The sequence below is a fragment of the Anomaloglossus baeobatrachus genome, chromosome 1 (genome assembly GCF_048569485.1).
Source record: "Anomaloglossus baeobatrachus isolate aAnoBae1 chromosome 1, aAnoBae1.hap1, whole genome shotgun sequence".
Lineage (NCBI taxonomy): Eukaryota > Metazoa > Chordata > Amphibia > Anura > Aromobatidae > Anomaloglossus > Anomaloglossus baeobatrachus.
In genome coordinates this window covers 196,275,616-196,297,127 of record NC_134353.1, presented here as the reverse complement: position 1 = coordinate 196,297,127, position 21,512 = coordinate 196,275,616, and the positions used below count along the sequence as shown (strand labels likewise).

Genomic DNA, 21,512 nt, shown 5'->3' with positions numbered 1-21,512 from the left:
ATGTGAACAGCCACAAAGACTATCATGGGTATTCTATCCATGAAAAACACAGAGTGAATTTGTATATAATTGATGGCCATCTGAATGAGGTCTTAAGGGAGTTTTCGGCCCCAACCGGCTCCAGTTGATAAAAGAAATAACAAACCATAATATTCTTACCAAGGAATCTTGACAGCATTCTTGGTCCCCTATCACTTCTTGTTTACAGTGTGATGGCGTATATTGTACATCAGCCGGCGAGTGGTTGTCAAATCTACATGTCAGCTTGTCTAAAAATCCCATTTAGAGCAGAACACCACATTGAAATTATAAGCTCAGGCCTATTATGATGATAAAAGAACACATTCATGAGACAGTGAGTGAATTCTAAAAATAATTAACTTTGTAGTCTGTGTTAATTTATAGAAGTTGCACAATGCCAGTACAATGTTCTTGATATCTGGCCATATATAGTCCTAAAACCAGGACTACACAAGAGGAAGGTACAAATGACATATAGATTTACAAACTAATCAAAACCATTGACGACGTATAGCTAGTGGAAACTTAAATAGGAACCTCAAGTGGAGCCTTCTGTATAACGTCTTTGGAGCTCTGACTCCCATCACACACATAGATATAAAAAAATAACAGATATAAAAGAAATATGCCGGCAGTCACCACCAGAGTGTACTGAGGGGTTCATGGAATACCAGCACTATTGAACTCAATAATAACATATAGTATACAGTAAGCTTCCATACTCCATCTAGTGGCAGCTGAAGGTCCTCAGCATGTTAGCTTTAACAGATTATTCTCATCTTCATCAATTTATTTTTGAATAATGCTTGCGCGCAAAAGCAATTTTTCAATTTACAGCTTCATACATTTTCAGCCATTGAGATATTTACATTTTTCTTTTTTTTTGTTTACAGCTTATTGCCTTGGAGACCGACCACCAGTGCTAGACAGCACAGAATGTACAGTGCTCACAAGCTATTTCTATGGATCTTATAAGCACAGCCCAGGGCCTGGTCAGGATTGCTGGAGCATGCTGTTTTCTCTCATTTCTGGCCAACTTCACACAATGGCACAATGTTTATAAGCTAGAGAGTAGTGGTGGTCGGTTTCCTAGGCAATGAGGTGGAAAGAAAATAAGTGTTAGGTACGTTCCCACAATCAGTGTTTGCTCAGGTTTTCTCACAGCTGAATTTCTGCACAAATCCTGTATCTCCGCTCACTAGCGTTTTTGTAAGCGTTTTTGCCACATAGGTTTTTGTCTCAATAAAGTTAGTTGAAAAACAAGAAGCAGAACAAACAGGAAGTTGACCAAAGCAAGGCAATATCCTACCCCTTTACATATTATAAACGTACACCCTTTAGTGCCTTTACTGTAGCACTAAAGCATGTTTAACCTCGTTCAATCTAAAAAAAATGTAACCATGGACCTTCCAAGCCTGATAATATCACCCCCAGCTGTCTGCTTTACAATAGCTGGTTATCAAAAATAGGGGAGACCGCATGTTGTTTTTATATTTATTTATTTATTTATTAGGTTAAACCAGGTTAAACACCCTTTAGTGCCACATGAAAGGTACTTAGGGCGGCACGGTGGCTCAGTGGTTAGCACTGTAGTCTTGCAGCGCTGGGGTCCTGGGTTCAAATCCCATCAAGGACAACATCTGCAAGGAGTTTGTATGTTCTCCCTGTGTTTGCGTGGGTTTCCTCCGGGTACTCCGGTTTCCTCCCATACTCCAAAGACACACAGATAGGGACTTTAGGTTGTGAGCCCCAATGGGGACAGTGTTCCTGATGTATGTAAAGCGCTGCGGAATATGGTAGCGCTATATAAAAAAATATTAAAAAATAAAGATTTACTTAAGGGTGCGAGTGTATAATATGTAAGGAGGTAGGAAATTACTTTGCTTTGGTCAACTTCCTGTTTCTTCTGCTTACTCTCTTTATTGATACCTAAAATGTTTGCATAGATGCGGTTTTTAGGTGCGTTCACGCACTTACAATGTATGTGTTTTATGTAAACTGCAGATTTACCACATATAATGCAAATCTATGGGGAAAATGTGCAAAGGCACAAAGGACTCGGTGTCTCCGCAACAGAAATTGACATTCTGTGGCTTGGAAATACACAACGCAGGTCAAGTTTATGCAGTTTACAAAAGAAGCACAATGGGGATGAGAATTCTACTAATACCTTACTATACAATGCCGCGTTGTGCACATAGCAAGCATACACTGAGTCCAGGACACTAGTAATACTGATTGAGGGCACACAGCCTTAATATTTCATGAACAGGTGGACATTTTAATAATCAGTACACTGCCAAAATGCCTGTTATACATACACTAACTTACAATATCCAGCTATGAAGATGGGAATATCCCTTTAAATCTATATCTGTGCAGGGGATTTGGAGCTGTGTGTCACAAAAACACACCTCCAGCAGTTACAAAGGTATATTAAAAGAAGATAAGTCAGAAAAAGTTTAAACTGAAATGGTAATAAAGATTCAAACTAATATTTAAGCTGGATATCTGCTTTTTGGTCAAATGAAAAATAATCATAGAGCACTTACAGAAGGGTTATCTGACACATCTAGAGTACAAGTGATAAATGAAGTACTTGTGGTACCACTTCAGGGAATCCAAGAGATCATATGGGGTACTTTGCATGCTGCGACATAGCTAGCCGATTGTAGCGATGCCGAGCGCGATAGTCCCCGCCCCCGTCGCACATGCGATCTCTTGTGATAGCTGCCGTAGCAAACATTATTGCTATGGCAGCTTCACACGCACTTACCTGCCCTGCGACGTCGCTCTGGCCGGTGACTCGCCTCCTTCCTAAGGGGGCGGGTCGTGCGGCGTCACAGCGACGTCACACGGCAGGTGGCCAATAGAAGCGGAGGGGCGGAGATGAGCAGGACGTAAACATCCCGCCCACCTCCTTCCTTCCTCATTGCAGGCGGGACACAGGCAAGGAGATGTACCTTGCTCCTCCGGCTTCATACACAGCGATGTGTGCTGCCGCAGGAACGAGGAACATCGTACCTGTTGCTGCAGCGAAATTATGGAAATGACCGACACTACACAGATCACCGATTTTCGACGCTTTTGCGATCGTTTATCGGTGCTTTTAGGCTTTACACGTTGCGACGTTGTTACTGGCGCCGGATGTGCGTCACTTTCGATTTGACCCTGACGATATCGCAGTAGCGATGTCGCAACGTGCAAAGTACCCCTAAGAATTGGGCCCTGCATCATCTATGTGAATGGAGCAGTAATAAACAAGCTTGACGACCAATCCATTTATTATACTCGGAAGCTCTAGCCACATTTGCACTCTACCACTTCCACACACCCATGGAAGAGACTGAAGCAGGACTTGGGATCCCTGGTCTTACAATCAGACCCAATTCATCAAACATTCAGAGTCTATCTCATGGACAGGAGATACATTTTATTTGTGGCATATTCCATTGAAGGTTACTGTCAAGCTAGGTATAGGGAAGTACCAAGTGAGTGGCAAAAGGTAAGAAGGGAAGGGGACCTTGCCTCTTGGGAAGGGGGAGATGGTGACCCTTGATCAAAGCTACTGCTGGTCCCTGGGATCCCTCACCACCCTAGGTAGGTTCCGCACCTATGCGTTGAGACGGATACCTGACCATAGATAACCCTACTGCTGGACCCTAAATAGGGAACGGGTGGTATGAGGTCTTCGTCAACCCCACTAAACACTATAGACGACACAAGGAGGACACACGGGGGAAAAGCATGAACTACTTATCCACAGATGACAGTTCAGCAAAGTAACAAAAACAGCACCACAGCTGAGTACAAGCCGTCTGCTTGCAACCAGAGCTTGTATGAACTGAATAATATCATCAGCACAAGTCCCGTGAAAATGGGAGTATTTAAGTACAAGTGGAATACTAAAAATCAGCAGCTAGACAGAAGTTTAGCTCCCCTGGGTCCTAAAGGGGAATCAATGAAAATCCAGCAGAAAAGCTACCTAGTACAATGAATACTAACAGCAGGAACAACAGAAAGTCAGGGAACATTTTGCGCAGCCAAACGCTGTGACCTTCTACTGCCAGAAACCACATAACTATCTGTTACCCGTGACAAACCTGTGAAAATTATTTTATGAGCTTAGAAAACATGGCTGATCTTTATGACCTTACATTCTCCATGGACAAGAGTTTCACTGTTTCTAAAAGTAAGCAACATCTTTTCTAATCTAAAAAAACCCTTTAATAACAAACCACAAATGGTTGAGACATTTTATCACTAGAGACACAAAGCCACCAATGTCTTGTGTATACAAACAACCAATGGGACACAGAAGAAAGTGGGAAAGGAGAATGTATCTTAAGAACATTTTGAATTTTATTTTTTTACAGGTTTATAACGATTTAGTGAATTATTGGAATCTTAGACAAGGCTATAAATTTATTGTTAGACCTCGCTACATGTGTTTTCTATTGAATTTCTAGGAGAGAAGCACAGCTGGATGAAGAGGGACAGTTCTTGGTGAGAATAATTTATGATGACTCCAAGACCTACGACCTTGTATCAGCAGCGAGCAAAGTGCTCAGTAAGTAGAACGTGGACTTCTGTAACACTGTGATAATTGTTGCAGGAAGGAAGGCAATTCACGTTCATGGCTTTCTAGTCTATTTTTACTCTTCTGTGTTTCTTAAATAAAGCTGAAGTTTATGTAGTGAATATATTTAACATGCAGTGTTATTACTGAGCCCCTTACACTATGAGAAGTTTGCATTCTTTTATGGCAGCCTTTTAAATATTACTAACAGCCAAGCTGCTGGACATTTTAAGACATAATTTCGCAGATCTACTCCCTATATTTTTCCTATCCATAAATTAACTTAAAATGTATTCCTAGTTTGTAGAATGTATTGTGTTTTAGTTGCGTTAGTATTTTTATGTGTGAAATGGGAAATAAAAATGTTTTTTTTTGTGCTTAAATGACTTACCTTAACTGTTGTCCCAAAAGCTTAAGGATTATATGGAATTTGGCAATTCGCAATCACTAAAGTTATAATATGACTTATATAATTAGTGTGACGCCCCTGCGGTAACCAGGTGTCACAAAACAAGGTAACATCACTGTAACAGCTCGGGTCCTACATAACTGTACCTGTCAGTACACACACTAGCACACCAGGACACTTACACTTAGAACCAGGGGAGAGGGCCGGGAACTGTTAGCGAACAGGCAGCCACCAGGGGGAAAAGCGAGTGGCCTTGGGGTGTGGGCGGAGAGTGGAAAAGAGGAGAGAGAAGGGAGAAGGTGGTTGAAAGGAGTCTGGAGTGAGCAGTAGTAAGAAAAAGGGAGTTGAGAGCAAAGGTGTCAAGACAGACAGAGGAATCTTGAGACACAGAGAAAGAAAAGGAAACTGAAAGGAGAGTGAGGAGTAAGGAAGCCGGCGGAGTAATAGTAAAGACACCGCCAAGACCTGAGGAGAGACATCAGCCACTCAGGGAAGAAAGTAGCTGGAGAGAGAGAGATCAAGTTCCAGGGACAGTGGAATTCCATTGGGGTAGAAATCCAGGGCTCAAAGTACTTTGCACGCACGGGGTGCAGATCCCAGAACAGACCAGGACTTCAAGCCATCTGTTAACTCTGCCAGGCGGATGAGTTTCCAGGACTCATCTGCCACCACTAACATCCAAGGCATCAGCAGCAAAGGGAGGACCGGGACATATTCCCTCAAATAGTCCAAGCTGCCTGCGGCAGGACCCAGACACCAGACGGACTTTCGGGTGCTTCAAGCCAGGGAGGACCCTCACACACACACACACAAACACACACACAAACAAGTGCATCGGTGGGAGAGTGGCACCAGGTCGGCTTGCACAGGGACACAGGACTCTGGCACACCTGGGATCCAGCACGTCCCCAGGGTGCGAACCCAGCTGTAAGTAAAAGCGACCAAGCTGCACTCCCTGTCTGAACTGAGTGATTTCCCTGCACCTCCACGTTAACCCCTACCTACCCCTGGGGAAAAGCCCTACTCGCGGAGGGCTTCACCATCCACGCTGCCCCATCCATCATCCCCAGAGAGGACCGGCAGCGGCGGTCATACCATCCCTGGCCGCGCACCGCGAGTGGCGTAGTCAGACTATTTTTATTATTTTCCTTTTATGTAAAACTGATCAATGGTGCCCCCCGGATCCAGGACCCCTCGAGCCACGGACCACCCGGATCTGAGCAGCTCGGCTGTCCCAGGGCGCAACATTAGCATGACAACGTGTGACTAACTTATCAGTGTGGTGCTGTATTGGTGCTATAGTCACAAAAATAAAAACATGTTTGATGTTTGTATCTATTTTAAGGATCAAAGGAAACCTGACAGCTGATACATGCTGCCCAGCCAGGAATGTTTGACTGAAATGCTGCGGCAATTCAGAGAAAAACATACTTCAATAGCTGGACTGTAGACTAGTCCTTCAGGCGGGTCCTCCATGGCTTGTCCCTGCCCACTACTTTGGACTGACATGCACATAGGCAGAGACCTGTCAGTCAATCAGTGGGCGGGGAAAAGCTGCCAAGACCCGCCTGTCGGACTAGTGGCTTGGTCCCTAGCAGGCAAGTATTAGTATTGTTTTATATGAAACATTTCATAATGCAATATATCTGTCTGGGATAATACCGCCAGTGACTGATACATATTGCCCATAGTTTTGGCAGCATGTATTAGCTGTCAGGTTCCCTTTAAGTAATCATTAAATGAACCTTGTCCCATTGGTAATTGGTAAGTTAGGAGATCTGAGCAGGTTTATACATACTTTTTTGAGAACTCTGTATAATTTGTAATGTTTTCATTGACATCCTTGCTCTTTATATTCTTAATAGTCCATTGGGCAGTCAAATTAGTGATTGACAGCTATCGGTGTATATAGCAAAGGCTGACAATCACTGATTAGCAAAACACCCTGAATCCTAAACCAAGAATGAACAGGGGCTTCAATCAAGGATAAAATAATATACAAGTTCTAGTGAATCTTTTTCTACAAACCAATATAATTTTGATAAAATCACTGTTTTATCAGCAGGATGACTAGTATGTGGTTCTCTGTAATTCAGGAGCTCTGTATTGGCAGCTTTTTGTCTATGTAGTATACACAGAAAATTGCCAATCAGTGATGTGGGAGGGTTATACAGAGCTCATCATTCGGAAATCTAGAAGATCTGTAGCAGATACAACAGTTTTTAATCAAAACTGCAGCAACCAGCAAAGAAGAGAGTACATCGCTGCCCCTCCATCATGCCGCTCTCAGATGGGGGAGCAAAAAGCTGCTGACAAATTGATTTTAAAGGGATTATCCAAGATTAACAAAAAATAAAACAGTCAATCCCCATTTTACTCCATCGCTGGCGCTCTGGTGGTCTCCTGTCCCTCCTATCATACCGACACCATTAGTTGCTGATGGTGTTTTCAGCTCTCATCCAAGCTCTTCTATCATTTGATTTCAGGAAATTTAATGTTGCCTCTTTCTCCTGGAGTCACTGATTTACTGGGTGAAGCCTGTAAACTGCTAGACTTTATTCATAAAATAAACCCTGTACAAACACTGCCTACACCCAGCAGGAACGGAAAATATTTCATGGAACTGCAGAGCCCTGTTTCCATGGAGCTGTTATGCCATATATTATAGGACCGGACTGACAGCTATATACTGGTCTTAGGATATTGTAGAAGACACATAGCCATTGGTGAACTGTTACCATCAAACATTGAAATCTGCCTCTGCATTTAAAACAACATTATTCAGCATATAATGTCAGCTTCAGCTAGACAGTGACATGCAGCACATCAGGAGTATATGTACATTTTGACACTGTAGTTGTGGAGCCCAGCCAAGGTCTGCATTACCTTCAGGGACTCCACGTGGAGGGACAGTCTGGTCACAGGTAGGTTGTCTTCTTAGGATTCGTGACGCCACTCTCGGTATTGCGGTCAGGGGACCACCGCTGCAGGTTAGGGGACGCCTGGGGCTGGTGTTGGATGCAGCCGGATGTAGTGGCCTCCTGAGAGTGAGGCTGGCCCCAGGGCCCGGTTTGGATGTGTGGAACCACAGGTCACAGAATGACTCACACACACAACCAGAGTGTCTTTCAGGGTTTTTACTCACATCAGGTGGCAGGGTGAGTAACCCTGGACGATACCTCAGTAGACCAGGAAGAACCAGGTATCCCTTTGGCTGAAATAGGGGTGACTGCTCACTCGCCTTCCTAGCCCTCGTGTTTTGTGGTGACCCCAACGTGATGTCTTGCTGGGATCACCTAGGGAAGTTGCATTCGCCGTTCTCCCCTTTCTGGCCCGTTTGTTTGCACCGTGGACCTAGACGATTCTAGTTACTGCCTTCTTTCGCCTATGGGCCCCCTCATTGCTGCGTGACTCCGGACTCTGTGTGTGGTTGGTGGTAGCTTGCAGTGCTCCCACCGGCAGGTGAAGCAGGCCAACTGAATAGGCCCCTGCTCTGGGTACTTCTAGCCCGAGCGGGCAGGGTCTCCCTGGCAGTCTCCGTACTCAGCCACCTCTTTGCGCTCCGGCCTCAGGTGGTTTTCGGGCGGCACTACCAAGTAGCCCTTTCTCCCCCGTCAGCAGCCACGAATTGTGCAGTGTCTGGAAGGGCTCTACTTCACTTTTGCTCTGCCCTCACCAGATGCGACTTCTCTCCTTCACTCCCTCTCACTAACTGCCTCTGCACACTCCCTGTTCACAGTGACACCACCCACCACTAGCTGGGAGGCGAGGGCCATGCCCCCTCCCTGAGTATGCTGAGGGGTCCCCTCTAGCAGTGTGTGTGCCCCCTGGTTACTGAGTGTTCCGTGTGTCCACACCCTATTCAGCCTCTGGGAATACCTGTGTTGTACTGCCCCCAGAATGGGTGCAGTACTCAGTGGTGCCTGACCAAGTCAGGGGCGCCACATAGTCTGTGGATCCTTAGGGGAGAGCAGCATGATGTAGTGGAAGAGACCCTGATTCCAGTGATGTGTCACTTACTGGATTGCTTGTAATCATTTTGATAAAATCACTGTTGCATCTGCTGCAGATCTTCCAGTTCTGTGAGTGCTGAGCTCCGTATAACCCTGCCCACACCACTGACTGGCCAATCAGTGGTAGGGGTATGGTTGGACAACCTGGCAGCTGGCCAAGTAATCTGATAATGATAATCTCCTGCTAATAAAACAATGATTTTATCAAAATTACAGCAAGCAGTCCAGTAAGTGACACATTGCTGGAATCATGGTTTGTGTCTCTACATTATGCTGATGTCAGATTATAGCAAAACCTTGGTGACAGATTCTCTTTAATTGATTTATACTTATGTGCATCCATTATACTCTCATGTATTTTTATTAAGCATTTGTCGTCATTTTTTGTTGATGGTTGAGAATATCAATTTTATAGTATTTCGTGTATACAGTGCATACAGTATGTCTCTCTGTGCTGTCCTTCCTTTTTGACTTTGCAGTGAATAACTGTACAGAACCTGCGAACGTCTTCAGGGAGAACATAAGTTTATTCTTTCCCTGTAGCATCCATTCCTATAAGGCCTGTTTCACACGTCAGTGATTCTGGTACGTTGGTGCTTTTTTTTCTACGTACCAGAATCACTGACATACGCAGACCCATTATAATCAATGGGTCTGCTCACACATCAGTGATTTTTCACTGACCCTGTCTCCGTGCGGCGTACCCGCCATGTCCGTGATTGCCGCACGGAGACATGTCCATTTTTTTCTGGCATCACTGATGTCTCACGGACCACACAGTGGTGTGATCCGTGAAACACGTGCCAGAAAAAACGTGAATATAAAATAAAAATCATTTTTACTCACCTGGCTTCAGCCGCGCTCTCTGCAGCCTGTTCTGCCTGCTGCTTCTGAGCCGACTCCTTACTGTCATGCATATTCATGAATGCACGACACAGCCGACCCGGAAGCAGCTGCTGCAGGGGTCAGCGCCAGCCAGATGCTGCACCGCGGGAGCGTTCAGCACCATGGAGAGCGGGAACGGGCACGGGCGAGTTAATCTCTATGTGCAATCACGGACCACGGAGAACGGAGCCCGGATTGCAGTTAGACAACCCACGTGTGCCGTGAATCACGGCACACGGAGGGACATGTGCGTGTTTTACACGTCAGTGAAGAACGTCTGTGTTTTTCACTGACGTGTGAAACGGGCCTTAGGCTGAGTTCACATGTACTGTAGTCATCTGTTATCACAGAGCCATTAGAGATCCATTTGACAAAAAGTTGTGCAAACACAACTTTTTTTGTCCAATGTTAAATAATGAATGTTGGCCAGGTCCATTTTTAACATGGGAGTCTAAGGACATTGGATCCGTTAAGAAAACAACAAATCCATTACAAATGCAATTACAATGGATGGCTAAATAGCAATCCTTTAACGGATCCGTTGTCCATAGACTCCTATGTGAAAAAAATGGATCAAGCAGAAATCAGTTTCCTAAAGGATCCATTGTAACGGATAACTATAGGACATATGACATTAGCCTTATGTAACGCCCCTGCAACCGGGTCGTTACAGGGTATTAAATGTTACCCCATTTTTTCCCCGGGCAGGAGGAGTGAAGTCCACACGCACACACTCATATCACACTGGCAGGAAGGAGTTAATAGCTTTTGCAGCATGTACTTTTGATCCTATGACTCATCCTGTCTCCTTAATGAGCAGGTGGCTGCACACAGGCAGGTTTTCATGACAACTCAAGGGGAGTGGGGCCTGAATAGGAGTGAGTTTAGTGCAGAGCACACAGAAGTTTTAGTCAGAACGTCAGAGGCTGCAGAAGAGTGCAGACGTCCACAGGACAGCTCCTGTTGAGGAGATGCCATGAGACCAGGGCTGATAACATCTGGAGGAAGGGAATGGAGCTGAGGACTGGGGATCCCTGGAGAAAGTTGTACCCGGTGGTGGTTGGTGTGGTACGCTACCGGGATGAGGGTATACAGAGAGGCGGCAACTTCCCAAGATGCTCCATGCCACGGGGACGGCACTAACGCACACAAAAGGGAGAGGCCCCCAGAACACCTCACCGGACCCCCCTTCATCCTACCTGCCCGGGACCGACCAAAGGCTACAGGCGGTGAGGACCAGCACCCGGGTGCGATGTGGAACGGACTTTAAATAAAGAACAACTGGAACCGTACTCCATGACTGGTGTGAGTAATGCCGCCGCCCTGTGCCCCCGGTGTCCCTGAGGACTGTTGCCCTGGGTCTCATAAACCTCCCGGGGCTTCTCTGCTCCACCCGTGGGGAGCGATCCATCCGGCTGCCCGTAACACCTGCCCCGGAGAGAGACTGCGCAGTGGCGGCTGAACACCTGGCTGCAAACCACGGGTGGCGCTGCAAGCATCCCCTGTCCCCGTCCCGTACTGTTTCCTGGGGGAGAGCGATGGCAAGCTCCCCAGGAACCCCGTTACCCTCCTTCCATCCCCCTTGTAACACCGGACTGACTTTGGGACTTTCCTTTTATTGAAACCCGCCGGGGATCACGGAAGCCGGGTCGGGCCACTCACAGCCTGACGCCAAATACCACCGGCCCGGTGACCATGCGAGCCCTGCAAGCCCCGGCGCGGGCGTTTCACTTACAGATTGTAAGACCCCTCTCACATGTGCGCAAAAAACACACGTGCAGCACATTCCTTTTTGTCCATCCACGTATACATATGTGTCTTCTGTGTGTCATCTGTGGGCTATCCATGTGCCATCCGTGTGTACGTGTGTCATCTAGGTGACATCCATGTGATGTACTGAAAAAAAATGCATTACATTAAAATGATTGATTTATATGTGTTAAAGATGTGCAAAGATAGAGAGATAGACAGATGATAGAAAGCTATCACATAGGTAGCTAAATAGATTTAACAGCTATTACCAAAATAAATAAATAATTAAAAGAAAAAAACAATGTGGGGTCTTTCCCATTTTTGATACCCACCCAAATTAAAGCAGACACCTGTGAACTGATCTTATAATAGTTATTGTGCCGTTCCCAGCCTAAGGGCTCTTCTCCACTGGCGTGACCAAAAGTTTGGACACACCTTCTCATTCAAAGAGTTTTCTTTATTTTCATGACTCTGAAAATTGTAGATTCACATTGAAGGCCTCAAAACTATGAATTAACACATGTGGAATGAAATACTTAACAAAAAATTGTGAAACAACTGAAAATATGTCTTATATTCTAGGTTCTTCAAAGTATCCACCTTTTGCTTTGATTACTGCTTTGCACACTCTTGGCATTCTCTTGATGAGCTTTGAAGAACCTACTTTGATTTTTCACACTTTTTTTGTTAAGTATTTCATTCCACATGTGTTAATTCATAGTTTTGATGCCTTCAATGTGAATCTAAAATTTTCAGAGCCATGAAAATAAAGAAAACTCTTTGATTGAGAAGGTGTGTCCAACTTTTTGGTCTGTACTGTACGTTGAACCTGCTGGGGACTTTTTTTGGGGGGGAGGGGGAATAAAGTAGTGAATGAGTGAAAGTACCTTGTTTTATTTTTTGTGTTTTTATGTTTCCGTTTTTTTGCAGGTTTCCATTGGTGGACTACAATAGATTCCCTATAGTATAGCAGAGCTGCATGAGTTGTTTTTTTAATAAATTGGTGAACCAAGGAAAGAGTCGAGGAGAGTTTTTTAAAATAAACTATTTTTGTGTGTTTTTTTTTTTTGCTTAATGGATTAGTAATCGGGGTGTCTGACATACGTCCAGGGCCAGATTAAGGTTGGTGGGGGCCCCTGGGCAGAAAATCTGGTGGGGGCCCCATAATGTTAACATTTTTAGCCGTAACAGTAGAGCACGAACTGTAGCATTTAGATATAAATCCACTGAGCATGGATCGTATCCTGTTCTGCCACATTCAGATTTACACTTATACACAGAAAATAAAGTTACTCATATTTTTTTATTGATCCCAATGTTAAGACAGCCAAGTAATAGTAAAAATAAAGGGAAAGTTCTCACTGGCAGCAATGGTTGCTGAAAATCACAATGTGCTCTCTATTGTATTGTCTCCGGAGTAGTCCATAGCAGCTGATGTCTGTACACGGTATGCCATACACAGTATCAGAAGTGGATCTAGGTTTTCCTGTCCATGGAGTAGGAGTTCAGTTTGGCGCCCCCTTCTATACACGGCTTATGCGGTTTGAGTAGTTGTCATGTAACCGCTCATACGCCATTTTCACACGTGCCGATGAGCTGCTCTTCCTAATTCTCTCGATGTTCAGTGAAATACTACAGCCCATAAAGAGAAGTAGGAAGAGAAGCTAATTGTGACTCAAAGTATTAAAATGACCTGCAAGTGGTCATGTGACCACTTCTAAAATTAGCAAGCAGAGCTGAATCCTTACATTGAGTATATTACAGGTTGTTGGGTTGGGCATGCTACGGGGCTTACTTTTATTATTAAAGGGGTTGTCCAGCTCAACAAGGAAAATTTATAATTATATGACTGCAGACTTCTGAATTCTCACAGCTTGCGGACTGCACACTGTCATGATTTTCCCGTGCCATGAGCAAGTAGTCATGGGACTGCAAGTATGCGATTTGCTTACTTCCGGCCACATTCAAATTAGACGTCTGCAGCCTCACTCAATAGTTACATGCCCTCAAGCTCTCACTGCTGGCATCGGAGATTCCTGACTGTGTGCAGTGTGCACACTGAGGATTCAGAAGTCTGCAGTCACATAGAAACTTTCATCACAAACCTGGACAACCCCTTTAATGCTACTAACATAATGTAGAAACCCTTGCGGTCATGTAATTTTACAAATCATGGCTTGCTACATGTGTACAGGATCAGAATCAGTAAAATGTACATAAATACACTGTGTGCAGAATTATTAGACAATTGAGTATTTTGCTCACATGATACTTTTATACATGTTGTCCTACTCCAAGCTGTATAGGCTGAGAGCCAACTACCAATTAAGTAAATCAGGTGATGTGCCTCTCTGTAATGAGGAGGGGTGCGGTGTAATGACATCAACACCTTATATAAGGCGTGCTTAATTATTAGGCAACTTCCTTTCCTTTGGCAAAATGGGTCAGAAGAGAGATTTGACGGGCTCTGAAAAGTCCAAAAATTGTGAGATGTCTTGCAGAGGGATGCAGCAGTCTTGAAATTGCCAAACTTTTGAAGCGTGATCACTAAACAATCAAGCGTTTCATGGCAAATAGCTAACAGGGTCGCAAGAAGTGTGTTGGGCAAAAAAGGCGCAAAATAACTGCCCATAAACTGAGAAAAATCAAGCATGAAGCTGCCAAGATGTCATTTACCACCAGTTTGGACATATTTCAGAGCTGCAACATTACTAGAGTATCAAAAAGCACAAGGTGTGCCATACTCAGGGACATGGCCAAGGTAAGGAAGGCAGAAAAACCACCACCTCTGACCAAGAGACATAAGATAAAACCTCAAGACTGGGCCAAGAAATATCTGAAGACTGATGTTTCAAAGGTTTTATGGACTGATGAAATGAGAGTGACTCTTGATGGGCCAGATGGATGGGCCAGAGGCTGGATCAGTAAAGGGCAGAGAGCTCTACTCCGACTCAGACGCCAGCAAGGTGGAGGTGGGCACTGGTATGGGCTAGGATCAGCAAAGATGAACTTGTGGGACCTTTTCTGGTTGAGGATGGAGTGAAGCTCAACTCCCAGACCTACTGCCAGTTTCTGGAAGACAACTTCTTCAAGCAGTGGTAGAGGAAGAAGTCGGTATCGTTCAAGAAAAACATGATTTTCATGCAGGACAATGCTCCATCACGTGCATCCAACTACTCCACAGCGTGGCTGGCCAGTAAAGGTCTAAAGGATGAAAAAATAATGACATGGCCCCCTTGTTCACCTGATCTGAACCCCATAGAGAACCTGTGGTCCCTCATAAAATGTGAGATCTACAGGAAGGGAAAACAGTCACCTCTGGGAGCAGTGTCTGGAGGCTGTGGTGGCTGCTGCACGCAATGTGGATCGTAAACAGATCAAGCACTGACAGAATCTATGGATGGTGGCTGCTGAGTGTCATCAGAAAGAAAGGGGGCGATATTGGGCACTCATTTTTTGGGGTTTTGTTTTTGCATGTCAGAAATGTTTATTTCTAAATTTTGTGCAGTTATATTGGTTTACCTGGTGAAAATAAACAAGTGAGATGGGAATAGATTTGCTTTTTATTAAGTTGCCTAATAATTCTGCACAGTAATAGTTACCTGCACAGACAGATATCCTCCTAAGATAGCCAAATCTAAAAAAAACCCCACCCCAACTTCCAAAAATATTAAGATTTGATATTTATGAGTCTTTTGGGCTAATTGAGAACATAGTTGTTGATCAATAATAAAAAAAATCCTCTAAAATACAAAATGCCTAAAAATTATGCACACGGTGTACAGCACCAGAACCAAAAGCAATACCAAAATACATCACTAGCACCCTCATCAGTAAACGAATATATCACCAGAACCACCAATACATGACTACAGTACCAAATTTACTACAACAATATATTGTAATGTCACATCCCCATATACATTTGTATCACATGAATTAACAACTCCCAGTATGTCCTTAACAATTGTGAGAAAATGCTGGGAATTGTTATCAGTATTTATCAGACTTTGGACCATACAGGAACCACAGTCCTGATGAGAAGCATTGAGTATCACACACATACATTCAGGTACCTTGTAGGTGACATCTTCCCTTATCGGAGTCATCTTATTCTTTCTTCTCCATCTTGTCCAGACGTCATGATGACTATTCACATCCACAGCTCCTCTCTGCAGACTTCCCGGGCCTTCTGCAGCACATCTCGACATTATGCCCTTAAAATAAATAGCAGAATGATTATAATGCTCCTAAATATAAATATATGACCTACGCTGTGCGCCTGAATAAATAATTGCCCCTCACTGTGCTCCCTGCACAAAATGACCCACACAATGTCATTCTTATGGTACATGGCCTCTTCTTTCAGTACTGTGCCCCCTCTTCACACCGTCCTGTACAATGTGTACCCACTATACTTCCAAATGTCTATACTGTGCCCCCTCCTCACACTCCCCCTCCTGAGCTGTGCCCTCACAATGTCCCCCATGCTATCTCCTCTCTATACTGCCCTCACCCTCAGTACCAAAATCACTATAGTGCACCTCAATCTCACATTCCCCCTCCTCAGCATACTGTGTCCTCACACTGGCCACCATGCCGCCCCTTCTCTATACTGCCTACCTCCTTCACTATACAGTCACTATACCGCACCTCGGTCTCACATTCCCCCTCCTCAGCATACTGTGCCCTCCATACTGTGCCCTCACACTGCCCACCATGCCGCCCCTTCTCTATACTGTCTACCTCCTTCACTATACAGTCACTATACCGCACCTCAGTCTCACATTCCCCCTCCTCAGCATACTGTGTCCTCACACTGGCCACCATGCCGCCCCTTCTCTATACTGCCTACCTCCTTCACTATACAGTCACTATACCGCACCTCGGTCTCACATTCCCCCTCCTCAGCATACTGTGTCCTCACACTGGCCACCATGCTGCCCCTTCTCTATACTGCCTACCTCCTTCACTATACAGTCACTATACCGCACCTCAATCTCACATTCCCCCTCCTCAGCATACTGTGTCCTCACACTGGCCACCATGCTGCCCCTTCTCTATACTGCCTACCTCCTTCACTATACAGTCACTATACCGCACCTCGGTCTCACATTCCCCCTCCTCAGCATACTGTGTCCTCACACTGGCCACCATGCTGCCCCTTCTCTATACTGCCTACCTCCTTCACTATACAGTCACTATACCGCACCTCAGTCTCACATTCCCCCTCCTCAGCATACTGTGTCCTCACACTGGCCACCATGCCGCCCCTTCTCTATACTGCCTACCTCCTTCACTATACAGTCACTATACCGCACCTCGGTCTCACATTCCCCCTCCTCAGCATACTGTGTCCTCACACTGGCCACCATGCTGCCCCTTCTCTATACTGCCTACCTCCTTCACTATACAGTCACTATACCGCACCTCGGTCTCACATTCCCCCTCCTCAGCATACTGTGTCCTCACACTGGCCACCATGCCGCCCCTTCTCTATACTGCCTACCTCCTTCACTATACAGTCACTATACCGCACCTCAGTCTCACATTCCCCCTCCTCAGCATACTGTGCCCTCCATACTGTGCCCTCACACTGCCCACCATGCTGCCCCTTCTCTATACTGCCTACCTCCTTCACTATACAGTCACTATACCGCACCTCAGTCTCACATTCCCCCTCCTCAGCATACTGTGTCCTCACACTGCCCACCATGCCGCCCCTTCTCTATACTGCCTACCTCCTTCACTATACAGTCACTATACCGCACCTCAGTCTCACATTCCCCCTCCTCAGCATACTGTGTCCTCACACTGGCCACCATGCTGCCCCTTCTCTATACTGCCTATCTCCTTCACTATAGTCACTATACCGCACCTCAGTCTCACATTCCCCCTCCTCAGCATACTGTGTCCTCACACTGGCCACCATGCTGCCCCTTCTCTATACTGCTTATGTTCCCCACTACCCAGTCTCTATTCTATGCCCCTCACACTTTTCTCCACCAATACTCTCCACTTACAATTTTCTCCCACCATACTGCTGCCTCACACTTTTTAATGGTGCCCCCCTGATTGCCGTGCAGAACATATGCCGCATGCCCCCCAAAGGTACGCCCCTGTACAGTGTACAGGAGAATACATAACTGGTACACAATATACTGTGATACAGACATCAGAGGTTATACAATATACACATTATTATATACCATCTGATGTGTGTACACAGTGTATCACACTACTCTCTCTGTACGCTGGATGTGATATACCATATGCACAGATATACCATGCCCTGCACTGATCACACCTGGGCCTACAGGACAGGATGTAACATATTCTATATGTATTATGGGCCATATAGTGTAATGTGTGCTGCAGGCTCAGATGTGATCAGTGCAGGATTCTGTGTAGTGATGTTTGTGCTGGAGATCAGTGTGAGTTATTGCAGGGGAGAGATGAGGCCTATGACCCGGCACTGACAGCCCGACCTGGTCTGCAGCAGCTCACACTCCTGCAATAACTCACACTGATAGCAGAGTGGCCGCTGACACTATGGAACCGGTCTGGAGTTATCAGCGGCGTCCTGCTCCCTCCTCACTGCAGTCTCCTGCCCGGCCGGCACCATGATTAATGACCTCATACTTACCGGGATCCACTGAGACCTCCGGTCCTCCCACAAGCTCCTCTACGGCAGGAAGAAACAGCAGCGCGGTGACGTCATCCTGGCACACGCAGCCCACACAGCGTGCAGTGGGCGTGTCTGCAGTAGTGATGGCCGGGATTGAAATACCTTAAAGGTACAGAGCGATCTTGAACCACTGTGGCATTCATAAAATGGCGGACACACAGATGGTGGTGGGGGCCCCCTTAGAGGCTCTTGTGGTGGGGGCCCCTGGGCTGAAGCCCCGTCTGCCCCGCCTATAATCCGGCCCTGCATACGTCTCTCCATTACTAACACCAGGGATGAAATCAACCGCAAAAAACATTATCTGGCTTGCCAAAGCACCAGGGCAATCAGGAAGAGCCAAGGCAAAGCGCCAGAATCTAATGTGAAGACCCACTTCTGGGGTGCCTGCGGGCTGGTATTTTTAGGCTGGGAAGGATCCAGTAACCAAGGACCTTCCCAGCCTTATAATATCAGCTTACAGCTGTCTGCTTTATATTTGCTGGTTACCTATGTTAGTTATCAAAAAGGGGGAGGACCAACATCAGGGTTTTTTTTCATTCAATTATGTATTTGGCTAGCTAGCTGTACAATCTATTATTTATCTATCTATCTATCTATCTATCTATCTCTATTACCTATCTATCTCTGTCTGTCTATCTTATCTATCTATATATCTATCTATCTATCATCTTTTCACATTTTTAATACACAAAAATCTTTAATTTCTTGAATCCATTTATTTCTGGTAAGTATCACATGGATTTCACATGAATGCCATATGTGTGCTGTGGATGTTTTTCACGGATCAATAGACTTCTATTAACCCTTTTCATCAGTGCTGATGTGGCACATGTGCGGCTTCAGGCGCCACAGGGTACTGCAACTCATCTGGGGTGCAGTACTCATTTCTGATATGGAGGAGGTCATCACCAGTAAAACCACTACATTCCACTACAATATACAGTTAGTTGTCCTCTCACAGGGACTGGGCTAGGGTAGAGACTTGGGGGGTGGCCATCACTAATGTAGTGGACCCTCTGCTCACTACTTCAGGAACCCGAGGGGGAGGAGCTTGACATGGGGAGTAAGGCGACACACACACAGTCAAGCAGTCAGTCGTCAGACAGTGACGCACAGGGAACAAGTGAGACGTGGAGGACACGGTCGCTGAGGAGAGAGCTACAAAATAGCTCCCTCAGGACCAGGCGCACAGAGAACATGATGCAGAGCTCTAGGCTGGTGGACATTGCATGTCCCACCAGCAGAATCCACCAGGCAGAGGATTTCAAGTCTTCTAGCCACCCCAAAGTGCCCGAGGCATAGCAGCACATAGAGCCAGGGATCGTGACCAAAAGGACGGCACCAACTATGGACTCATGCTGCCTACTATACGGGACAGGAACGGAGCCAATCCAAGGACTCAGGTTCCAGGGTAGAATCAAGGTGCAGGGACTCACACTACACAGCGCATGCAGGAAGGACTCACAGAGAAACCCACCGGTTCTGACCTCCAATCTATCTGGGATCGGCTGGAGCCCATGACAGTGAAGTCTGGCAGTCCAAGGGCAGTGACATATCACTGAGTAAAGAACTTTGTTTGAAACCCCTGTGTCGCTCCCTTTCTTCACCGACTCCAACCCTGCACTCCTTAAATAGAGTGGACTACTACTCCCAATCTCCTTCCTGGGGCCTGAGCTCTGCCTGTGGAGAGCTATACCATCCGGGCTGCATTAGTGAAGATCTCCCTCAGCGGTGGCTAATACCTAGCCATACACCACAGGTGTCGTCACGAATAACTACTACCGCCATCCTCATCAATTCCCCTTTTATTGATATGGGTCTCTCTGCTGTGACAACCCGAATTGACACCGGCCCAGTGACGAGTAACCCCTGGGACCCCGTAGGCGTGTCACTGACAGTAAAAATTGGACATATCTTTGTGGTTGACACATACGCACTGTCTTTGTGAAAACATGGAGGTGCGAAGATGAACAGAGATTTTAATGAGTATGCATGTGAACGTGTCTCCAATGTGTGTGAAAATAGACGAGACATGTAATGGAAACTCTGGGGCCTAACATGGTCAAAATGTTCTTCTTCTGCAGATTACCGCTATATTGGCAGGTAAATAATGCTTTTCCCCTTAAATTCCTTTTTCTAACACAATATATTATGGCAAATTGATTTTATCAGTGTGTTTTGTGATGAAGGTTTATTTTCCATTAATCGCAAAGTGACCTGCATAAAATGTTGTTGTTGCTCTACAGATCTCAATGCCGGAGATATTCTCCAAATGTTTGGAAATATGTTTTTTGTTTTTTGCCAAGAATCTGGATATGACACAATTCTTCGGGTACTTGGATCCAATGTCAGAGAGTTCTTGCAGGTCAGTTCCTGTTTTCTTACGCACAAACAATTATAAATTACGGCAGATAATAGTATTGGACACTGGCTGCATAGCATCCACACATACTTTACACGTATATCAGCTATGTTATTTCCAGAAATTAAAAAATCAATAATGGTAATGAAATCCAAGATGACAGTCAGTGAATTGTGGAGCAGTGAAAGAGTCTCTGGTGAGCTTTTAAGGTTTGCATTGCAAAATAAAATGGAAATCAATTATGCCGAAATGTAAGAAGGATGGATAGTGCCATCTCGTATCTTCTAGTAATTAAATGCTGTGGTAAATTGTGGGATGATGCTTTATAGATTTTCTTTCTCCTTAAAGAATGATTCCCAAAATAGATGGACTAAAGCTTAGCCGGGTGTCTTCAGGTCCAGAAAATCACAGACAATGTGAGAACATCTGGGAATTATTGTTAGTGTCTGTAAAAAATTAAAGATGTGTTTGAATTTTTCTTCTTAAACTGGTGGAGCCAATGCAGGTTATTGTGATAGTAATTTTTATTTCACAGTACACAGTAAATATTGCTAATGTTTTTATATTAATATTGTGCCCAATGGACATATGTTTTTTGGAAACAATAAAAAAAAGGTTTTCCAATGTGTCGGTAAAAATGCGGTAAAAAAATGCGACCCTTAGCTTATCAGACCATGGTCAAAAAGATCATTTTGCTGTGGCTGATAATGACATTACCTGTTGCCTTGTATACTAAGATTTTTTTTCTGTGGATGGTCATTATAACTTTGCCTTTTGAATATTATGATAATTTGTGCAAATTT

General features: G+C 45.1%; 1 protein-coding gene across 1 annotated transcript in view; it reads left to right on the top strand.

The window, feature by feature from the left end:
* The window catches only part of GUCY1B1 (guanylate cyclase 1 soluble subunit beta 1), a 140,616-nt gene that overhangs the window by 52,332 nt on the left and 66,772 nt on the right, over positions 1 to 21,512 (top strand). Inside the window, exons 3-4 of the mRNA XM_075347622.1 lie at positions 4,491 to 4,591; positions 20,594 to 20,712. Coding sequence (XP_075203737.1) covers positions 4,491 to 4,591; positions 20,594 to 20,712 — 220 coding nt within the window. The remainder of the gene's footprint in view (positions 1 to 4,490; positions 4,592 to 20,593; positions 20,713 to 21,512) is intronic.